The sequence below is a fragment of the Hyaena hyaena genome, unplaced genomic scaffold (assembly GCF_003009895.1).
Source record: "Hyaena hyaena isolate Hyena2069 unplaced genomic scaffold, ASM300989v1 scaffold_1258, whole genome shotgun sequence".
In the NCBI taxonomy this organism is placed as follows: domain Eukaryota; kingdom Metazoa; phylum Chordata; class Mammalia; order Carnivora; family Hyaenidae; genus Hyaena; species Hyaena hyaena.
Window position 1 is genome coordinate 57,035 of NW_024081893.1, and position 23,531 is coordinate 80,565.

Genomic DNA, 23,531 nt, shown 5'->3' on the forward strand with positions numbered 1-23,531 from the left:
TTCTTTACAAATAAGTTTGTAACATCTGTATTGTATTATGCTTAATGTGATTTAAGATATATTTAATATAAAAATAAATATTTTACCGTTACCATACATTGCCATGTCTATAAGGCAATGAAATCAATTTTGTTTAGCTTTTTTTACGTTGATAAAAATGACCCACTAGATGGCGCAGTCATCATAAAAAAGTAATGATAGTAGAGTTTTGTTTTTCTATAAAAATTCTTACAGCTTTATTTCTTTTATGAAACTGGTAAGACAGTCTATTTTTGGCTTGGGTTTTTTTATTTTAGAATTTATTAAACAGGAAATCTGTCGATTTGAACAGGAGGAGAAAAGGAAATTATTTTTAAAAATAACGTTTATAGGAAAACAGCCAAAAAGGCATATAGGGCATATGCCTTCCTATGTCAGAAAGCAGGTGAAAAGGCAGTTTGTGCTGGGAAGACTCTACACATACTCTAAACTCCCAAATTCTAAACTTCATTGTACAAACCACCACTTGAAACATGTATCGGAACCCTCCAGCCATTTTAAACCTGAAGGTGGATAAATGCATGTAGACGGTTGCACATGGACCACGCCCCCACGTAAGGCATCCGAGCTCAGGCCGCCAACAGGCGTGAGGGTGGGGGGACGTGGGGATGGCATCCCCATGAAGGCAGCAGGAGAGGACTGTGAGCCGGGAGACAGTCTATTGTTGTAGAAAAGGTCTTTCCATATTCTGTGCTCTTCAAAGAATAATTAAAATCTTTATGACCATTATGTAATTTTGTAGCAGATTAATCCTGTACTTTGTTTTCTTTCATTCTGGAGAACCTTATGCAACTTCTCAAACTTCCCCCCACCCCCCACCCCCCACCCCCCGCACAAACATTAACTTAGATACAAGAATCGCATATATTTTCTTTCATCGGGACTCAGCTAAATAACCTACTTCGTGAAATGGCAATATCCTCAGAAGCTTTTGTGTGCCTGGTTTTTTTTGTTTGTTTGTTTTTGGCCATTTTTTGTATGTGCCTTGACCCCTGAGTTCCAAATAGACAAGAATTTTTGTTTTCAATAACTCTCAGCACCAGAGTCTAACAGTGCATCGGCGAACGCGGGGTGGCGCCTCTCCTTTCGTTCCCTGAGTTATTCCCCACGCTGGTTTCTTCTCTGTGCCACTCACTTGGCTCTGCCGCATATGCAGCCCCGTGGTTCCCACTCTGGCACACTTCACCTCTGCCCAGGCCACAGCTCGCTCCTTATTCTTCTCCTGCCCATCCTTTATGACTAGTCTTATGCACATAGTAAGTACTAAAAAAAAAGAATTTTTTTTAGAGAGAGTGGATAGCATGCACTCAAGAGTAGTGGGGAGGATGGGGCGCCTGGGTGGCTTAGTCGGTTAAGCGTCCGACTTTCGCTTAGGTCATGATCTCGCGGTTTGTGGATTCAAGCCCCGCGTCGGGCTCTGTGCTGACTGCCAGCTCAGAGCCTGGAGCCTGTTTCAGAGTCTGTCACTCCCTCTCTCTCTGACCTTCCCCTGCTCACGCTGTCTCTCTCTCTCCTAGGAAAAAAAAAAAAAAAAAAGAGTAGTGGGGAGGAGGAGAGGAAAAAGGAGAGAAAGGGAGAGGGACACAGAGAGAGAGACAGAGAGAGAGAGAGAGAGAATCTCAAGCAGGTTCCATGACTAGTGCATGGAGCCCCACGTGGGGCTTGTCTCACAACCGTGAGATCATGACCTGAGCTAAAATCAAGAGTTGGATGCTTAACTAACCCACCCAGACACCCCCCGAAAATATTTTTTTAAGTTGATAACATGAATTTGGGAAAAGCATCAATGTGACTAGACTGCTAAATAATGCAGGAAAATATAGGAGTCTGAAATGAATATGTTCTTGGTAAATATGTATAGGCAAACATTAAGTCACTTTATTTTAATAAATAATTATTGGGTCAATAAAAAACAAGCCTATAAAATATTTCTTATTTTCGATTATATACACATCTATTATTTCAGGAGCATTCTCATGCACTGATGATGGGGATGTAAATTGGTACAGTTATTATGGAGGGCAGGTTGGAATATGTATCCAAAGCCTAGAAGTCATGATGATATTTAAATTTATCCCAAGGAAATTATCATAGATGTGCATGGAGATTTAGCTGTCAGGGTTTTATCATGGAGTTATTTGTAGACAGTGAAAAATTAAAACCACCATACCTTACAAGTGTCTACAAGAATAAAGTATATTTTATCAATTCAGTTGAATAACATCTAACCATTGTATGGGAAGTTGTGGAAGAGAAGTTAACGAGTATGGAATAAAAGGTTATTTATAGGGAGTTCTATTTGTGGAACTATGGGCTATTACACATCTTGAATGACCTTCCCAAATGGAAATGTTGAAGTTCGAATAAGATAAAGTGTATACTTTCAGAACACTATTACCTGAGGTGGAAACAACACATCTTATAGATCCCAAATGAGATGAAAGCAAGACTAGAAAGTGAGCATCAAGTTGGCTTTTGCCCTGAGTTCCTGCTGAAACGTGAAGCCCTTTCAGGGCTGCACAGGTTACGGGCATCTAGAAGCAGACTCCTCACAGGCCTCAGATTCCAAAGAGCTACACCAGCAATGTAAGAACAAAAAAAAAGTAAACCTTGTTTTAGACAGGAGAAGGCAAGGACATTTACCTGTCTTGAAGATGTAAAAGAGCAAAATGCTAAAAATAGCCAAGACCCTCTCAAACAGAAAAGCAAGATAGCTTAAGTTATCACTCTAGTTATCAAGACCTACTATAAAGAAGGAGAAATTAGGGGTGTCCTTGGGTGGCTCAGTCAGTTAAGCGTCTGACTCTTGGTATCAGCTCAGGTCATGATCTCATAGTTTGTGAGTTCAAGCCCTGCGTCTGCTTGGGATTCTCTGTTGTCCTCTCTCCCTACCTCTTTCACTCTAAGTAAATAAGCATTTTTTTAAAAGAAGGAAAAATTAAGACAGTGTATTTTTAGCAGAAGCTTAAACAAATAGACTAACAGAACAGGATAGAGAGGCACAGGACAGTGCGTACCTGGACAGGGCTCGTTAGTGGAAAAGGATGAACTAGTCAACAGAGTGCTCAGACTATTGGTCATCCATATGGAAAACTGTAATTGGATCTCTAACCCCACATCAAACACAAAAAATAATTTCATATGTATTAAGACTTACATGTAAAAAGAAAAAATGATAATAGTCTGAGAAGATAACATAAAATAATAACTCTCTGACCTCAGAATAGAGAAAGCTTTCTTAAATAAGTCACAGAAAATGCAAACCATAAAAGAAAACACTGAAATTTCAGCTACAAAAAATAGGAACTTCTGCTCATCAGGTAATAATAGCATTGACAGTTAATGCAGTGGCTACATACATCAACATCGGTGAATCCCAAAAACATAATCCTGAGTGAAAAGCAGTAAAGAATACATACAATATCATTACATTTATATAAAAGTTTACAAAATGGAAAACTAAAAACTCTGTTTTCTTCTGGTAGTTTTACAGTTTCAGGTCTTTATAATTCTTTAATCCATTTCAATTAATTTCTGTAGGTGGTTAAAATAGGGATCTAGTTTCATTCTTTTACAGGTATATTTCCAATTTTCCCAGCATTTTTAATGTTAAAATTTGCTTAGAGAAAGTAGTGGAAAGATACCTGCCATGGGCTAAAAAAAATGTCAGCCTCACCATGGTCAGAGGTTACAAGTGCTTTTGATTTTCTTCTTTTGGTTTAATCTCAATTTTATGAAACTCTTACCTATTGTTTCTATAAAATGATAGAGGTTGTTAATAATTTTGCAGAAAGTGTTCATTGTCCTTCCTGACCCCTCCATGTGGCATATAATGTATTGATACTGACATATATTGTCATATTACTGGTTGATCCACCCAGAGGGGACTACACATGCTGCCTTCTATCCTCAGAATTTGTGAGGATTCCTCTAGCCTGAAGAAAAAATAGAACTGTAGGTATTTCTGTTTTCTACCTGCCTTGTCTTGACTTGCTCACTCTCAGAATTATACTATTGGTGATGCTGTCAACAACCCCAGCAGTGCTGTTAATGTCATCTGTGCCTGCAGTTTACCAATAAGTAAAAACCATTGAAATAAACTGAGAATAAGTATGACCCAGAACTCACAGATGTATTCCTAAATTTAGTTTTGTTTCTCACTGTCTTTTTAAACCTGCTTAGAAGGAGTCATCCTTTTCTTGAACCTGGATTAAAACGTGGGGAGATCTATCGAATTTTCTGCTCCAACATAATAGACACTTTATTTTGCAAATATCCTCTCAGTTTATTAGTTCAAAGGGCCCACTTCAAAATACTAACAACTTTTTGCTCTTCATAACTGTTGACCTAAACCCAGCCAGGGTTTACCACATGAACGGAAGGCCTCCAAAGATGGTATGATCTGTTACTGCCTTCTCTCCCCAGTCTAGTGATTGCTGACTCAGTGCCACATACCACGTCCTGAATGGCCTTCCTTGACTTGCCCCATTGTCTGATGATTTAGTGCTCCCCAGGGCTTGGCAGGGACATAAAGTAACCCTTTCTCTAACGTGCCCAGAGTGTAGGGTTGCCATATTTGGGGGAGAGGGGAATACAGGACACACAAATAAATTTGGATTCAAAGGCACACAACGAATAATTTCTAGTACATCTCAAGTGTTGCTTATCTGAAATTCAAATTTTGGGATATACCAAAAAATTATTCATTGTTTATCTGACACTGAAACTTAATTGGATGTCCTACATTTTATCTGGCATCTCTACCTTTGCTTTTATTAGGTTCCTCCCAATATCATTCTCTCAACCCAGACAAGGTCTGTCATCAAAATAGGAAGTCCCCTTTGCCTCTCAGATTCTGCCCAGCCATAAACTGAGTGTCTCTTACTGTTGAGACCTCTTCAGCTACCAGGATGCCCTCTGGGCAAGATCCCTTTCATATGTCCCCAAGCTGATCCTAAGTCAGAGTGTCACAACCCGTCCCTGGGATTCACTGCCATCTGCCTGGCCTCTGGAGGGGTCCACAGTTCCTTTTGCAGCCCCAGGCACTGGACCTACGTGTTCACCAATGTGAGGGGATGTATATCAAGCTGAATTTCTTTCTTCTAGGCTTAAGGTTAGGAGGCAGCAGCTGTGTTCACCGCCTCTCCCTTGGTGGTGGTGTGAGGTGGGGAGAGGGCACTTACAGTGATGTTCCGTCCAAAGAAATGACTCTCTGAAGTCTCTCTCAGTCTCCACATGCTTACATTTTTGATGTGGAATCCAGTAATCCTTTAATCAGCCATTAACTCATTCCCTTGACAGTTTGGATCCTGTTTGATTCATAACTTGCTTTGATGTACAGAGTCTTTTCTGTCTTGGAACCTCAGTCTAAATTGCCAAGTTAACACCAGGATGATACATAGGTGTGTATCCATCTCTGTTCAAGTGCTCAAATCCTGTGGCCTTCTTTTTCAACCGACAGCTGCAACTGCCTCCCTGGGTGGAAAGGAGAACTCTGCATGGAGACAGTTTCCACCTGTGACCCTGAACATGTCCCTCCACACCACTGTAGCAAAGGAGCCACTTGTGTTTCATTGCCTCATGGGTATACCTGTTCCTGTCCTCTGGGAACCACTGGAATCCACTGTGAACAAGGTAAAGCAGAATTTCAACTCCTGCTAATTCACAAATTAACTAAGTCAGTTTCCTTTTTGAAAAGACAATGAAAAATATATAATAATCTTCAGCTTGTGTAAGATCTGGATCTTCTCCACATTACATGCACAGTACAGGATACGAGGGAGTGGGTGGAATAGAGCGGTCTTGTTCTCGCCGTCATAAAGAGAGATGAACACAAGTCATTTCTCTGCTGTCCTCCTTGCTGCCCCATAGCACAAACTCCTCTCCATGGAGCTCACTCACCTAACACTGGCAGAAGGAATGTGGTTCTCTACTGCCCATCATCCCCAAACCGCAAGTGAGAACTCCACACCGCGTTTCATGCTTTCTCCTCCTAGAACTTCCCTGACCATCTCTGCCTCCCCCAGCCCTTACAGGCAATATTGATGGGAGGGTTGGTAGAACACAGCCATCTTTAAACCTCCTCAATCACACTGTAATCTTCTCTAGGAAGCCTAGGGCAGGAGAACTCCTCAGGTGAACAGTGACCACAAACACAAGGTCTAAATAGGGACCTTGGAAACTGAGTCTCATGGAAGAAATCAGGAAAGCATATGCTGCTTAATATCTCAAGTCTTGCATGGGGCGCCTGGGTGGCACAGTTAGTTATACATCCGACTTCAGCTCAGGTCCTGATCTCACGGTTCATAGGTTCAAGCCCCATGCTGCGCTCTGTGCTGACAGCTCAGAGCCTTGAGCCTGCTTCAGATTCTGTGTGTGTGTCTCTCTCTCTGCCCCTTCCCTACTCACACTCCATCTGTCTTGTCTCCCTCTCAAAAATAAGTAAAACATTTTTAAAAAATATTATCTCAAGGGGCGCCTGGGTGGCTTAGTCGGTTAAGCGTCCGACTTTCACTTAGGTCATGATCTTGCGGTTTGTGGGTTCGAGCCCCACGACAGGCTCTGTGCTGACTGCCAGCTCAGAGCCTGGAGCCTGTTTCAGTCTGTGACTCCCTCTCTCTCTGACCCTCCCCTACTCACGCTGTCTCTCTCTCTCTCCTAGAAATAAATAAAACATTTTTTAAAAATTAAAAAAAAATTATCTCAAGTCCTACAGCTTCCAAAAATCAATACTTCATATTTTGTCATATTTGGTGTAGCAAATTGGTGTAGCAGCAAAATTGGTCTAGAAGACGACCTCCATATCACCATGCACAGAGTCCTAACAATTCAGCTGTCTCATGGCCCAGGTGTGTTACCATAGGGCTAATGGAATGGCCTGAGTGAAGCTACCCAGCCAGCCAGTCAGGATCCAGCTGCACCACCCAAGTGGGTCCTGTCCTTCATTTTGTTGCCCCCTGCTGGCCCCTGTCTTGTCTAGTTTAAATATCACTAGGGATGATTCTGGATTTGGGGGCTGGCTGGGACTTCAAAGCAGAGTGGCGAGACATCCAAGAAACTCACAGTTAAGGAATCTGATGAGATGAAGCCACAAAAATAGCAGGTAAAACCCTTATGTCCCCCTATCTCCAGGCTTTCTGAGATTGGATAATCTACAATTATTCTCTCCCACCCCACCTTCCACCCAGAAGGTAAAGCTTCAGCCTTTATTTCCCCTATTTAGGAACAGAGGCTGGCATAGAGTCAGGAGCCAATCATCAATTGTGTTATATACACCTTTGCATAATTTGGGGGAGTTATTGTAATGTATTCAGATGTGTGGTAAGAACAAATTTAATCTCTCTCAGATCACTTTATCAAATATACTAATGCAAACATTTTTTTATCCTATGTTCTTTGAGATTCTGTGAGTATCAATACTTCCTCCGAAAGTATTAACAGAAGACATTGCAGATTGAGAATACTAGTGATTTAATGACAGAAATTTTTAATCATGTCATAAGGCGTGACTATAAAATAATGAGATGGAGTTTTGTGTCTGGCTTATGGAAATGAGTCTTTTTCATAATGACATTGGTGGCAGAGCTTGATCTTGTATAGAGAGCTTGAATTGTATAAAATATTGCCTGTAAGGGCTGGGGGAGGCAGAGATGGTCAGGGAAGTTCTAGGAGGAGAAAGCATGGAACACGGTGTGGAGTTCTCACTTGCGGTTTGGGGATGATGGGCAGTAGAGAACCACATTCCTTCTGCCAGTGTTAAAGCTGTTCTTAGTTCCTAGAATATGCCACACTCCATCTAGAATAGGAATTTTATTCATACTCTTTCCTCTGCCTTATGCATTCATGTTCCCCTCCACACTTAGCTAACACTTACTTATCCTTCAGATTTCAACTCAGACTTTACTTCTTTAGGGAAGCGTTCCCAGATTTCCTCCCTGTCATAGAACTGAGAGCAGTGACCATGCCTGTTTTTGTCTATTGTTGTTGAATCTCTAAAACCCATTATATAGTGCAGATCAAAAAATACATGTATCTGTCACATACAGTTCAACTTACTGGTTCTAAAATAATAAAAACTGATTGTGACAGTTTTCAAGAAATAGTTTCTGACTTTAGTGAAAAGCAAAGTACTTGAAACTTTACCAAGATGATGTACCTTTATTACTCCCAAAGAGATAGCTATTATAAACCGAAAGAAATAAGTTCACAGAAGGGCTAGTGATTATAACAATAGGGCAAGCTAGATTTTTGAAGCTTAAGAGCTCAAATGATGAAAGCCTAGGGGATTAACCCAAAATTTTAGTGTGTTTATATAAATAAGCAATATTTGAATATATATAAGTTCATGTAGAGAGATGTAGATAAGAGATGATAGATGACAGGTAGGTAGGTATATATCAACTGATCGATCGATAATCGATAGATGGAGAGAGAGAAATAGTGACAGTAATAAAATTATTTCATAGAGTCTACAAACTATGATAAAAGCTGCCAGAAAAATTATGTCAACCTCATCATTTTCCTTCTTCTATTTCCCCATTCCAAGAAACCTTAAGTCTTGGAAAGAAAATCAATCTGTACATGGAACATCTGACTTACAGCTTTCACACCTACCTAGTTTTATGTCCACCTTTTTTTTTTTTTAAGTTTATTGAGAGGGGCAGAAAGAGAGGGAGAGAGAGAATCTCAAACAGGCTCCACACTGTCAGTACAGAGCCCAACTTGGGGCTTGATCCAGTAACTCTTGGATCATGACCTGAGCTGAGATCAAGAGTCAGATGCTTAGCCAACTGGGCCACTCAGGTGCCCATGACCATCTTTATTGTAAATAAGCCCCACCCCTAATACAAATCAAAACCCATGTTTCTAATCTCTGAATGCAAATCTGATGAAGCTGTGGAGGGTAAGGATGGTAAAAGGGTGTCATTTGCCTCAAAATACAGTCTAGCATTAGTAACATTTGTTCTTTTCTCCTTCCCTTGGAGTAATGCTTATAGAATGGGTTATTCACTAATATATTAAGATTGTTTATGAGTTCCAGACCAAGTGTTGGGAATACTCCCTTAACGAGACAGCTGCCCAGCCAGCTTCCATAAAAGATACATTCTAGTAGGAGGAGTCAAGCAAACACCATATCCACCAGTCAATGAGGAAAAATATAGTTTGACTTAATGCCATAAAGGAAATAAAGAGGAAGAGGAGATAGAAAGTCATTGGAAGAGTACATTTTATTTGGGATGGTCAGGAACGTACTAAGTAGGGACATTTGAGCTGAGCTGACATCTGGTGAGAATTATCCATGTGTGAAAGCATGTGGGACAAGTACTCTAGGCAGAGGCTAAACCTAGTAACAGGAAAATATTACTTATTTTAGGGAGAGAAAGGCAGCCAGTATTCCCAGGAGATGGTATTATAAGATGATTTTGGAAAGGCAAGCAGAAGTCAGACCATATAGAGTATTGGAAAACATGGAAAATAATTTTAATTTCATGCTAACAAAATAAGAAGGCTGTGATGATTATAAGCAGGAGATTTGCATCCTGTAACTTGCTTCAAGTAACTCATGATTTTGTTTCTGCTGTGTCCTTTAACTGTTTAAGCCTCAGTTTCATTATCTATAAAGTGGCAATAATTAAGTGTGCCCTTCCAAGTGTGCCCCAATATTAGCCATGTGCCCTTCCTCCCACCCCTCCCCCTCGGCTCTGTACCCCAGAGGCCCTCTCAGAGGATTGCATCATTGGGCTCCCATCCAATCTGCCTCCAGTTGAGTTTAGACAATAGAAGTCACAAGTGATTGATGGGAGGACAGGAGAGTGAGACAGGTTATTTATTTCCCTAGATCCCTTGCTATTAGGTCACCAAAAGTTACCTGTCTCCAAGGACACGGTTTCTGTCAGGAGGTCCTCACCTTCTCCAGCTTCAGGCCTAAGAGTGGAAACAGCTCCCTATTGAGACTAAGCCCAGGGCAACACCCCAGCTCCTGTAGTTTCCCTGAACCCTGCCCACATCTTTGTAAATGGTCTTCATTCCCTTATTTTCAAACTACCCTACATAAGCATACCATCTGTTCATGGCTAAGACTCTCACCGATATAATAACTATGATTTTGCCTACCTTACAAAATTCATGGGAGGCAATGTATATAAAAGTTCTTTATTAAGTATAAAATGCTAATAAAATATAAAGTATTATTTTTCCTCTTGTTCTCAAAATCCAAAATTCAGAACAACACTCTAATAAAATAACTCAGCCATATTATTAAACCTACGTTTTGGTATCAAGAGTTCCAGGAGTGTAGAATCATAGGACATCACCAATTATCTTCTAGTCCAACAGTATCAATTTATAAATGAGGAAACTAATGCTCAGAGATATTAAACAATGTACCGAAAGTCTCAGAATCAAGTCTCTTCACTCTCAATCCAGTTATTGGCAGTTGCTTAATAATTAGTTAATAAAGTCATAGCATATTATCAGTGAGTTCACTAAGACTCTATTTCTAGATCTTAGCAGTCCCTTATAATAGCCATTTCATTAAGTAAATATAGCATAGGAAGTGACAATGTAGAGGTAACATATTTATCGTGACTATCATATTGCAGTTATCTAAGAAAGCCTAATAAAGGAGCAATGTAATCATTAAAATATAAATAACTTCAAAACTAAAATCTGTATTTGAATGAGTCATCAATGGGTAGGATTGAAAAGAACCTTAAAAATCACTTACTTAGGCTCTTTCCATGTTTTAGCTATTGTGGAGAGTGCTGCTATGAACATTGGGGTACATGTGCTCCTATGCCTCAGCATTTCTGTATCCCTTGGGTAAATTCCTAGCAGTGCTATTGCTGGGTCATAGGGGAGTTCTATTGTTAGTTTCCTGAGGAACCTCCACACTGTTTTCCAGAGGGGCTGTACCAGTTTACATNGAAGATGTGGTTTATCTATACCATGGAATACTACATGGCAATGAGAAACAATGAAATCTGGCCATGTGTAGCTACATGGATGGACCTTGAGGGTGTTATGCTGAGCGAAATAAGTCAGGCAGAGAAGGACAAATATCATATGTGTGCACGTATAGGAGGACTAGGAGGAACTTAACAGAGGATCAATCGGGAGAAGAAGGGGGGAAATGGTGGGGGAAAGGGAGAGAGGCAAACCATGAGAGACTCTTGAATGCTGACAAAAACTGAGGACTGATGGATGTGGGGGGGAGGGGGGGATGGGCATGGAGGAGGGCACTTGTGGGGATGAGCACTGGGTGTTATGTGGAAACTAATTTGACAATAAACTATTTGTAAAAAAAAAAAAAAATCACTTACTTAATCCCAACTCTTCTGCTTTGAAAGAGGTAAAAATCAAAACTCTGAATTAGCAGGGTGCCTAGGTGGCTCAGTCAGTTAAGTGACTGCCTTCTTTTTTTTTTTTTTTTAATGTTTATTTTTGGGAGAAAGACAGAGTATGAGCAGGGAAGGGGCAGAGAGAGAGGGAGACACAGAATCCAGAGCAGGCTCCAGGCTCTGAACTGTCAGCACAGAGCCCAACACAGGGCTTGAACTCGCGAGCTATGAGATCATGACCTGAGCCCAAGTCTGCCATCCAACCGACTGAACCACCCAGGTGCCCTGCAACTGCCTCTTGACTTTACAGTTGTGAGATCAAGCCCTGTGTGGGGCTCCAAGCTAAGCATAGAGCCTGCTTGGGATTCTCTCTCTCCCTCTCCTTTTGTCCCTTCACGGGCACCCTCTCTCTCTCTTTTTCTCTCTCTCAAAAACAAAACAAAAACAGAAACAAGAACCTCTAAATTAGTGGGAGTGAGAATTTAAGGCTTCACACTGAGTTTCCCATTACACTGTTTTTTACATTCATAATCAAAACATATAAACTACCAGTTACGTGAAATGAGTGAAAACCTCTTCAGCCTGTGTCATGCAGAACTGGTTAATAAAATATCTTTGTCCGAGTATTTTAAATACTTTTAAGTATTTTTGAAATTATTTATTTATTTTGAGAGAGAGCGCGAGCAGGAGAGAGGCAAAGGGAGAGAGGGAGAGAGAGAATCCCAAGCAGGCTCCACACACACACACGCGCGCACACACACACACACACATACCCCAACTCAGGGCTCCATCTCATGAACTGTGATGTGACATCACGACCTGAGCCAAAATCAACTGTCAGATGCTTGACCACCTGAGCCACCAGGCACCCCAAGATAGTTTTAAGTATTTTAAAGTGTATGTATGTATCTGAGAAGAGGGTGGCTGGGGGAAATTTTCTATACTAGCATTACAGTTTAAGTAGTAAAATTTGATTTTCTCTATCCCTTACTCTTAAGATGTCTGACTAATGGGAAAAAGTGATCTTTCAAGTCCCTTAAAACATTTACCTATAACTGTCAGAAAGAAAAATCCCTTTAAAGACAAGAGAAGGAGAATTTGTGATTGGGATATTTTTCTTTTCAGTATGGCCCCATCTCAAACTCAGGAATTGCACTGAGGTATGGTGCTGAAGTAAGGAAAATATCAACAGACCACTTGAATTCGATGGCTTTAAGGTCACAGCCACCAAAACTGATTCCAAAATATCTGAGCCTAGTTCCAGAAGTGCAGGAATTCACAATGCTCACATTGTCTGGCCCAGAAACCAGCTCAGACGTGTTTTTTAAACACCCAAGGGTCCCAAACCAACTTTACAAATTAAACTGATAAAGAAGGGTGGTCAGCAAACAATAGCATCTGGGTTCAACAGTTCACAGGACTATTGATCTTAATTTAAAAAGAAATAAAAGGATAGGGTAAATATTTTGCAATCTAATTTAGTCATTAAAATATTCTATTTCCAGCAGAACTCTGGTTTACAATTATTTTGCAAGACAGATAATATGCCCAGTTTCTTTTCTCATACACTTGAATCTTGTTCATTTGCTTTTTTTTTTCTTTTCTGTTGTAGATGTATTTCCTGTTAGAATCTGTGTTTTACAACTATACATATAACCTTCTCCTCCGGATTTATTTTTCCCACATTATTGGTAAATTGTTTTTTCCTATATACCACTAAATTTCAGCTATTGCAAATTGGTATGCAATTTGACATTTAGCCAAATGAGATTCTATGTGTGTTTTTTAACTTTTAGCCTGGAAGATATAGAAAATGTTTCCAATTTTCTTACATTCTTTAGATACCTACTGCAATTTTTTTTCCTCATTCACTTCTCATTCCCTAAGGTAAAGAAACCCACTCACATGCTGGCACTTAGAATGAAACAGGCAAATGTTCAAGCTATTTAGACAATCTTGATGCCAAGGATACTTTATGGTCCACTCAGCCCTTGGTTTCATTGAAATTAATTCAAGGTCATGAAGAAGCTCAGTTCTTCAAGCCTCCCTGACACATGGGGTCCTTTCCTGGCAAGTCTTTGGTTTTCCTGATAGTAGAGCAAAGAATCCACAGCACTATAGATGGCAATTTCAGGTATTATTACTGCGCCTATTTTCTGATATTCATTTCCAGGTGCAGTTAGCCATGTGGAAATAGAGCAGGTAATCCACAAGGTTTCCTCATAGAAAATAAAAATGTAGTCTTTATTTCCCCTTTTATTCCCATCTTAATAATTAGTAATGATGTGGTTATATGTATACTAGATCCTCTATCTCTACAATTTTATAATACTTGTAAAAAATAAATAGGAACTAGCTATAATTCCTAGGAACACATATTTTAATTATTTAGTCTTCTTTCTGTGTTCTGTATAAGCTACTAAATCATGAATGAAACGCAGTGAGGAAGTGAATTATATATAACAATTCTAAGATTTATGTAAACAGTAAGCTTTTTGAGTTTCTAAAGGAATAGAGGTTGTAGGTGAGTCTTAGTAGAAAGAAACAGACACAACTGTTTCTTCCTAACCTTGGACTTTGGGCAAGTAAGTTAACTTTCCTGAACATCAGGCTTCTCAAGTGTGAAAAAAAGGTAGAAAAAAGTATGTAAACATCTGTTTGGAGGAAACTTTTGGCCAAAGTCCGGAGAGAGTCCTTCTCTTTGTCAAGTCCTAAGTTAATGATTACTACTTTTTATAAGGTGGTGAGTGAAAGTTAAAAACTATTAAGAGACAGGCATCTATGAGAGGTTTTTCTTCAACAAAGTCCTTCTGATTTTGTATTCAAGATACCATTAATTAATAAACAGAAAGCACTCACAATGAATCTCAGCTCTCTACTGCTAATATTTCCTCCCTTGATACGTTTTACATGTTTAAACATAAATACCCTGTTCGCACAGTGAAAAAATTTTTTATTTTGCTTACAGTCAATTTCTATGGATAGGGTTTGGTTGCCTTTTTGCCTGAGGGAGGTGTGCCCACCTTCTTTTAATCTGAAATGATTGACAGTGCTAAGATCCAACTACAAACTTTACTTTCTAATTTGGGGAACTATTTCTATTTCTAATAGAAATACTGAAAAGTGACCACCTAACTAAAGTTTTCATGATCGTTAAAGATATAAAGATTGCAAAATATTATTTCATGTTTTTCTTTTGTTATAATCTGAGGCCAACACAGTACCTAGCACACTGGGAAGCACTCCATTGATTCTTCTTCCTCTGTAGGAGGGGGCTAAAGTATTAGATTACACTTACGTTAAATGCAGGTCACATCCACATAGATATTTTGATCCATTTTATTTTAAAAATAGGAGTTATTCTTAAATATTCTTTTTTAAAATATGTTTATTTTTGAGAGAGAGCACAGGTGGAGGAGTAGCAGAGAGAGTGGGACCAAGGATCCAAAGTGGGCTCCATGCTGGGGCGCCTGGGTGGCTTAGTTGGTTAAGCGTCTGATTTTCGCTTAGGTCATGATCTCGCGGTTCGTGGGTTCAAGCCCCACATCGGGCTCTGTGCTGACAGCCAGCTCAGAGCCTGGAGCCTATTTCAGAGTCTGTGTCTCCCTCTCTCTCTGACCCTCCCCTGCTCACGCTCTCTATCTCTCTCTCTCTCTCTCCTAGAAATAAATAAAAATATTTAAAAAAAAAAAAACAAAAAAAACCCAAAGTGGGCTCCATGCTGACAGCAGAGAGCCCGATACAGGGCTCAAACTCACAAATCGTGAGATCGTGTCCTGAGCAGAAGTCAGATGCTTCACTCACCGAGCCCCTCCAGGTGCCCCATGTTAGTCTTAAGTATTCTTAAGTTAAAATATTTTAAACTTCCTAGTTTGAAAAGATAGTAGTTTATTATATAAAAGATGTTTTAAAAGATTTCAAAGTATCTTGGTCAACATAGTAACATAAATTTTTTAAAATGACCAAATAAAATATTTTTTAAAACCCTTGTCCTCTAAAAAAATATAGCTGATTATTAAATACTTAAAAAATATATTTATTGAGGAGCCACTCAAGCCACATGAAGAGATCCAAAGCATTATCAGATAGGGGAGTCCCCCCTTTCAAAGAACCAATGACTCATGGAGACCAGGAAAAAGTCTGTGAAAATCAAATCAAAATATATAATTTACAGTTCAGGGAAAAGAGGAAGAAATATTCCAGAGTATTGACTGCTTTAATTGCTAGACAAATGATACAATATGTGCATTATTTGCAGCTACTGAGACCAGAAAAGTCATTAAAAACCAATGGAATTAGGGGCACCTGGGTTGCTCAGTCAGTTGTCTGATTTTGCTCAGGTCATGATCTCATGGTTCCCAAGTTCAAACCAGCATCAGGCTCACTGCTGTCAGCACAGAGCCTGCTTCAGATCCTCTGTCCCTCCTTCTCTCTCTGTTCCTCCCCCGCCCACATTCTCTTTCTCAAAAATAAACATTTTTTAAAAAAAGCAATGAGGGGGTGCCTGGGTGGCTCAGTAGGTTGGGCATCTGACTTCGGCTCAGGTCATGATCTCACAGTTGGTTAAGTTCAAGCCCCACATCGGGCTCTTGTGCTGACAGCTCAGAGCCTGGAGCCTGCTTCGGATTCTGGGTCTCCCTCTCTCTCTCTGCCCCTCCCCAGCTTGTGTGTTCTCTCTCTCTCTCTCTTGTTCAAGAATAAATAAACTTTAAAAGAAAACAATGGAATTAAATGAACTGTCAAAGAATAGGTAAGATTTGTATAGACTTATGGGATAGTAAGGTAGCTTTCCTAAGAGTAAGAACCACTGCAGCAAAGCATGGGGAAGAATGGAATCATGCAATTACAAGTGTGAGTAAACCTCTTCATCTGAAAAGGAAATTTATGGGGAACCTGGGTAGCTCAGTTAGTTAAGCGTCGAACTCTTGACTTCATCTCAGGTCTTGATCTTACAGTTTGTAAGTTTGAGCCCCAGCATTTGGCTCTGCACTGACAATGTGGATGGAGCCTGCTTGGGATTCTCTCTCATCCTCCCTCTCTACACTTCCCCTGTGTGTATGCAATGTTTCTCTCTTTATCCCAAAATAAATTTTAAAAAAATAAACCATTACTTTGGATATCAGTTATGTCAGCCAACTTTTTGACAGTCAAGGCATAGCAAAAAATTAAAAATTAAGATCTCTGTAAAAGTCTAGGTATCCTGGTTATTGAGTTACATGTTATATGCTTTACTTCATTTACATGCTTTATTTTTCAGATTTATAAGTGAGAAATTTGGTGTTTTAGTATAAAAATTAAAAAGTTTAATTTGACATCTGTTCAAACCCCAAAATTCTCCAAGAAACATGCAGTAGAACACCTCTTCCTAGAAGATTTTGAGAGCAGGAACCACCAGATGTCTCTATCATAAAACAATCTTGTGATTTTATTGAATACTTAATTTTTAAGCAACACTCCATCTTGATGGGCCTCCATAGATCATTTAAAACCAAACAGCCACCCAAATAACTAAATGACTTAAACAATTAAATAGTGTTATTCAGCATTATCCATCTGGGTGCTAAAGAAAGTCCGCCTAAAGGGATGGTTTTATTTTATTTTATTTTTGATAATTGATGCTTAATCATTCCTTCTGTTAGCAATTAACCAACAGGTACAATTGCTCATTCACACCACTCCCAGTAGACTCTAGTAATAATCTAACAAAGAAAAAGGATGTTTAGCTTCCATTTTTACTACAATAACAAGGTGTGTGCTTAGTTAATCTAAAATTTGTCCAACTGCTTAAGTTAAAATGGAGAGGTAAGTACTTAAGACTTCACATAGTTAAGGATGGGAAAGAGGTGACTTCTATCCATTAGGTTCTAACAAATTAAGAAGCTACAGTGAAGTCATATGCACTTATCCATAGATCTTAAAGGCAAATAATAGATTAATAAACACTATAAAAACGATTTTTATCTCTTTACTGACTAGAACACAGCTATGGTACAGTATAACTGTGGCTAAAATCAAAATCTTTTGCATTAAACATAATGAAATTGAAAGTATAAGATGGAGAGCCCTAAAGCTATAGCTTGCTAAGAACAAAGCAGATGTGCATCAGTGAGGAATATTAGTTTCACCTCTTAGGTTTATAAGATGTGGAGGTTGAGAGCCATTTATTTATTGAATAGGCTATGCTTTGAGTCCATCAAGAGAAACAGTGTTCTGGGAATTAAGTAATCTATTTTAGGAATCTTGAGGTCCACAACTAAGAACAGAAACATTTGGTAGTAAAACAACCACCTTCACTGGGACATGTTCAATTTAAAGTGATTAGAAATGTGTTAAAAAAAAAAAAAAAAAAGAGTTGCTAAATCCAAGGTGGGGAGGTAGTGAAATTTTTAATCCATGACGGGAATGTTGCAGAGCTTTTACAGAGAAATGCATGCATTAAAAGCAGAGATGTAGGTCGACAAGATGGTAGACTAGGAAGCTACAAGCTCTCCTTTCCCCACAGACACTAACAACAACAAATGGACCATCATACCTCTATGAGAATTCTAGACACCATCTGAGAAGCTACAGTACCCAGGCCATAATTGTGGAAAGGCTGGTAGAGCCGAAAAATTATCATTTTGCATCCATACTCAGGCTAGAATCATCAGTGGATGTTGAATCTAGGGGTAGTTTTAATGAATAGTAGATATGATGGGTCACCTGGTGGCTCAGTCGGTTAAGCACCAGCTTTGGCTCAGGTCATTCTCTCACAGTTCATGAGTTCGAGCCCTACATCGGGCTCTGTGCTGACAAGTTGGAGACTGGAGCCTGCTTCAGATTCTGTGTCTCTGCCCCTCCCCTGAGTATGCTCTGTCTCTTTTAATGTTTGTTTATTTTTGAGACAGAGCATGCACAGGGGAGGGGCAGAGAGAAGAGAGAGGCACAGAATCCGAAGCAGGCTCCAGACTTTGAGTTGTGAGCACAGAGCCCGATGAGGGGCTCGAACCCACAAGCAGCGAGATCATGACCTGAAGTCAGACACTTAACTGACTGAACCACTGAGGCCCCCTTAAAGAACAACTTTTTTAAATGAGTGGTAGATATGCATGGTCTTACAGTATTTCCTCACAGACTGCATATGAATTGCAGGAAAGAAAAAATAAAGCCACAATTATACAATGGAATATTATACAGTGGAAAAAATCATTCACCTCACCAGTAAGGGACAGAGATATCATGTCCCTCCATACAAGATACTCTAAGAGGAATCCATCATCATCTATGAAGTATTTCAGCCAAGAACGCATAACCTGAATCTAACTATGAAGAGATATCAGTCAAATCCAAAATATTAAACATTCTTTTCAAACAGAAGAAGAAAATATTCTTCAAAACTGTCAAGGTCATAAAAATAATGAAAGGCTGTGGAAATGTCGGTTAAAAGACATGTAAAGACAACTCAATGCAACATCTCAGTTTAGATGCAATTTTATACTTTAGAGGAAAATAGCATAAAGGATATTCGTATCAACTGAAAAAAACTGAAATATGAATATTAGATAAAGGTATAGTATTAACATTACATTTATTAAAGGTAATAACTGTACGGTGGTTATATATAAAGAGAATATCTCTAGGTTGTTAGGTGCGAAGAGCCATGATGTATGGAACATGCCCTTAAATGATTCAGAAAAAAAATATAGATAGATAGAGCTATATGAAGGGCTTGAAAATTAACTAAAGATAAATATGGGTATAATATTCGTTGTAGTAGTTTTATTTTTTCAATTTCCTATAAATTAAAAATTACTTTCAAACAAGAGGGTAAAAATAACTAATTTTATTTTTATTTTTATTTTATTTATTTCTAGGAGAGAGAGAGAGAGACAGCGTGAGCAGGGGAGGGTCAGAGAGAGAGGGAGTCACAGACTCTGAAACAGGCTCCAGGCTCTGAGCTGGCAGTCAGCACAGAGCCCAATGCAGGGCTCGAACCCACGAAACGCGAGATCATGACCTAAGCGAAAGTCGGACGCTTAACCGACTAAGCCACCCAGGCGCCCCTAAAAATAACTAATTTTAAAAAAGAAAGTATGCCGTAACTTGATTAAATTGGTAATTCTGTTCTCCTATATTGGCTTAATATTGGTTTCTTTTCTTCCTCTCAGAGAAAATATTCTAAAGTTCTTTAAATACTATTCAGAGAATCTGGGGGCATGAATGTGTTTATTGGCAAGATATTAAGTCAGAGGTTATCGGAATCACTGCAATGAGATTACTCTTGACTTTTCTGGTTGTCTGTTTCTGCTGAGAACAAAATATGTCCTATATACCCACAAGTCTAAAAATAGTTTATGGCTACATTTCAACTATATGAACATGTTGGAAAAAGCAAAACTATGGAGACAGTAAAAATATTGGTGATTACCAGTGGTTAAGGAGGGGAAAATGGGCAAAGCACAGAGGATTTATTTTTAAGTTTATATGAGAGAGAGTGTGTGTGCAAGAGAGAGCAGGGGAAAAGCAGAGAGAGAGAGAGAGGGAGGGAGAGAGAATTCCAAGCAGGCTCTGCACTGACAGTGGAGCTTGATCTCAAGACCTGTAAGATCATGACCTGAGCCTGTATCAAGAGTTGGACTCTTAACCGACTTAGACACTCAGGTGCCCCCAGAGGATTTTTAAAACAGTAAAACTACTCTGTATGAAACTATAATGGTAGATACGTGTCATTATACATTTGTCAAAATACACAGAATGTGCACCGAAAACGACCCTTAATGTAAGGCAAGGACTTTGGATGATAATGATACGTCAATGTAGGTCCATCAGTTTTAACAACTGTACAACCCAACAGCAGGATGTTGACAGTGAAGAGATTATATATGTGAGGTTATATATGTGGAGGAGGGTAGTATATGGAAACTATACCTTCTGCTCAGTTTTGCTATGAACCTAAAATTTCCCTAAAGATACAGTTTATATTTAAAAATACTGTGCAATAGCATGTAGTATAATAGTATAAGAAGCAATAAGCAAAATATGCTAATATCAGAGTCTCATGAAGATAATTATTGAGTGATAAAAGTACCTTATGCATAGTTTGTATATAATATGGTTTCTTTTATGTGAAATAAATCAGATGCTAGATATACACACACATTAATTGTATGTGCATCAGAAAATAAAGTCTGGCTACATATTCAGTAAACTGTTAACAGTGGCTTATGGGAATTAAGAGAGAAAGAACAGTGGAATGTCATCTTTTTACTTTACATCCTTTCATACTGTTTAAATGATTTCAAAAGGAATCTCACTTTTTGACTCTTGAATGCTGAGAAAAAACTGAGGACTGATGGATGTGGGGGGAAGATGGGCACGGAGGGGGGCACTTGTGGGGATGAGCACTGGGTGTTATATGGAAACCAACTTGACAATAAACTATTTGTAAAAAAAAAAAAAAAAAAAAAAGACTCTCACTTTTTAAACTATCCTTGTATTCTTAAACCTTAATTCAGTGTTTATGAAAATATGGCCCAAGTAACACCTATGCCAGAAACACCTGGGTGTTTATTAAAATTACTTCCTAGACCCATCTCAGCTTTACTAAGGGTCTGGTCTAGGAGTGAGGAATAGGACTTTATACTGTTAGGAATCATACTGGGAGATTCTGAACTGTAATAAGTCAAAATGAATGGTGTATTGCTTAAAAACCAGCAAATGCCAACACCTCTTGGATAAACACCACCAGTTACCTATCAACTGAAGGACACCAATACAGGCCTAGTCCAAAGGGAGACTAGGCAAAATAACTAGGTCAATGATTAAATATATGTGGTGAACCAGCTAAGAAGCACTGTCACATTATAAAATGAGGCACAAAGAATCTATAGATATCAGAGAGATAAATACTGCCAAATATTCAGAACTTTTCCTTCTTCCTCTCATAAACACACAGAAGCAACAAGTATTTATAATATCTGACATATTATAAATCTATATAATGATTCTACTTCAATTCATACTGAAATGAATTTACTTCAACTTACCATAAAGGAAACCCAAAGATTAGTACTTTCTGAAGAAATACAGATCTAAAGTATTGCCAAGTAAACTGATACTTATTTCCATTTATATAGTCACTTTAAACATACCTTGACTTGATTACATTCTACATTTTCTCACACCATACACAAAAATAAACTCAAAATGGATAAAGGACCTGAGTGTGAGACAGGAAACCATCAAGACCCTAGAGGAGAAAGCAGAAAACAACCTCCTTGGCCTCAACCACAGCAATTTCTTACTTGACACATCCCCAAAGGCTAAAGTGACACATCCCCAGAGTGGCTAAAATGAACACATCAGGAGACTCTAGATGCTGGCGAGGATGTGGAGAAACGGGCACCCTCCTACACTGTTGGTGGGCATGTAAACTGGTACAGCCCCTCTGGAAAACAGTGTGGAGGTTCCTCAGGAAACTAGCAAGAGAACTCCGCTAGGACCCAGCAATAGCACTGCTGGGAATTTACCCAAGGGATACAGGAGTGCTGATGCACAGGGGCACATGGACCCCAATGTTCATAGCAGCACTCTCCACAATAGCCAAAACATGGAAAGAGCCTAAGTGTCCATCAATGGACAAATGGATCAAGAAGATGTGGTTTATCTATACCATGGACCACTACATGGCAATGAGAAACAATGAAATCTGGCCATGTGTAGCAACATGGATGGACCTTGAGGGTGTTATGCTGAGTGAAATAAGTCAGGCAGAGAAGGACAAATGTCATATGTTTGCACCTATAGGTGGATTAAGAGGAACTTAACGGAGGACCATGGGGGCGGAGAAGGGGAAAAATAGTTGGGGAGAGGGAGGGAGGCAAACCATGAGAGACTCTTGAATGCTGAGAGAACAAACTGAGGCCTGATGGGGGTGGGGGAGAGGGGAAGGACATGGGGGAGGGCACCTGTGAGGATGAGCACTGGGTGTTATATGGAAACCAACTTGACAAACGGTTTTTAAAAAATAAAAATAAACTCACCCATAAAAAAAAAATAAGGTCTAAAAACTAAAGAATAATTAGTCGGTTAAGCGTCCGACTTTCGCTTAGGTCATGATCTCGCGGTTCGTGGGTTCGGGCCCCGCGTCGGGCTCTGTGCTGACTGCCAGCTCAGAGCCTGGAGCCTGTTTCAGTCTGTGACTCCCTCTCTCTCTGACCCTCCCCTGCTCACGCTGTCTCTCTCTCTCTCTCCTAGAAATAAATAAAACATTAAAAAAAAAAAAAGAATAATTCATATAGTAGTATCTTCTATCTTGCACAATTGGAATAATCTTTTTGAAAGCATTTTCGGGGCATCTGGGTGGCTCAGTTAAGCCACCGACTTCAGTTTGAGTCATCCTCACAGTCTGTGAGTTCGAGCCCTGAGTCAGGCTCTGTGCTGACAGCTCAGAGCCTGGAGCTGCTACGGATTCTATGTCTCCCTCTCTCTCTGCCCCTCCCCCACTTTTGCTCTATCTTTGTCTCCCAAAATTAAATTTAAAAAATAAAAAATTCTTGAAAGTATTTTTGATGTAAGACATTCCCAAGAATCTCAATATTTTGAGATAATAAAACATTCTCCTAATCTATGCATCTGATGCCTCTCTATAATATAATCAATCTAGAGCAGAGGATCTGTGCCACACAGTACCAGCCAAAGGAGCATAGATACCAGAATAGAAGGCTTTTCAATAATTGGCCCCATTCCAAAAAGCCACATTTAGTGGGATTAGAACAGATTTATCATGGTTCAATGTATTTAGCAAGGAGCAACTATTGGAAGATAGGTAAGTTCTTAAATGACAAAATTATGTAAGTATACTGTATTTATGAGCAATACTGGTTGTTTTTTAATTCATGTTTTTGCTTTGTTAGCTTTATATATAAGTGATCCATCTTTCAGAAGCCATGAATTATCCTGGATGTCTTTTGCTTCCTTCCATATTCGGAAAAAGACACATATTCAATTGCAGTTTCAGCCTCTTTCTGCAGACGGCATCTTATTTTATGTTGCACAGCACTTAAAAGCACAATCAGGTAAAGCTGGTGGGATATTTGCAGGGGAAAAAAATCCTAATGAATTCCTAATTAAGTAACATATAATATTTTTATTTTTTTAGGTCACCTAGCCTAT

General features: G+C 39.3%; 1 protein-coding gene across 1 annotated transcript in view; it reads left to right on the forward strand.

Annotated features, from left to right (window-relative positions):
• Positions 1–23,531, forward strand: part of EYS (eyes shut homolog) — a gene marked incomplete at its 5' end in the record, with an annotated part of 85,771 nt that overhangs the window by 51,049 nt on the left and 11,191 nt on the right. Inside the window, 2 exons of the mRNA XM_039223085.1 lie at positions 5,501–5,673; positions 23,273–23,434. Of these exons, the coding sequence (XP_039079016.1) occupies positions 5,501–5,673; positions 23,273–23,434 (335 nt within the window). The remainder of the gene's footprint in view (positions 1–5,500; positions 5,674–23,272; positions 23,435–23,531) is intronic.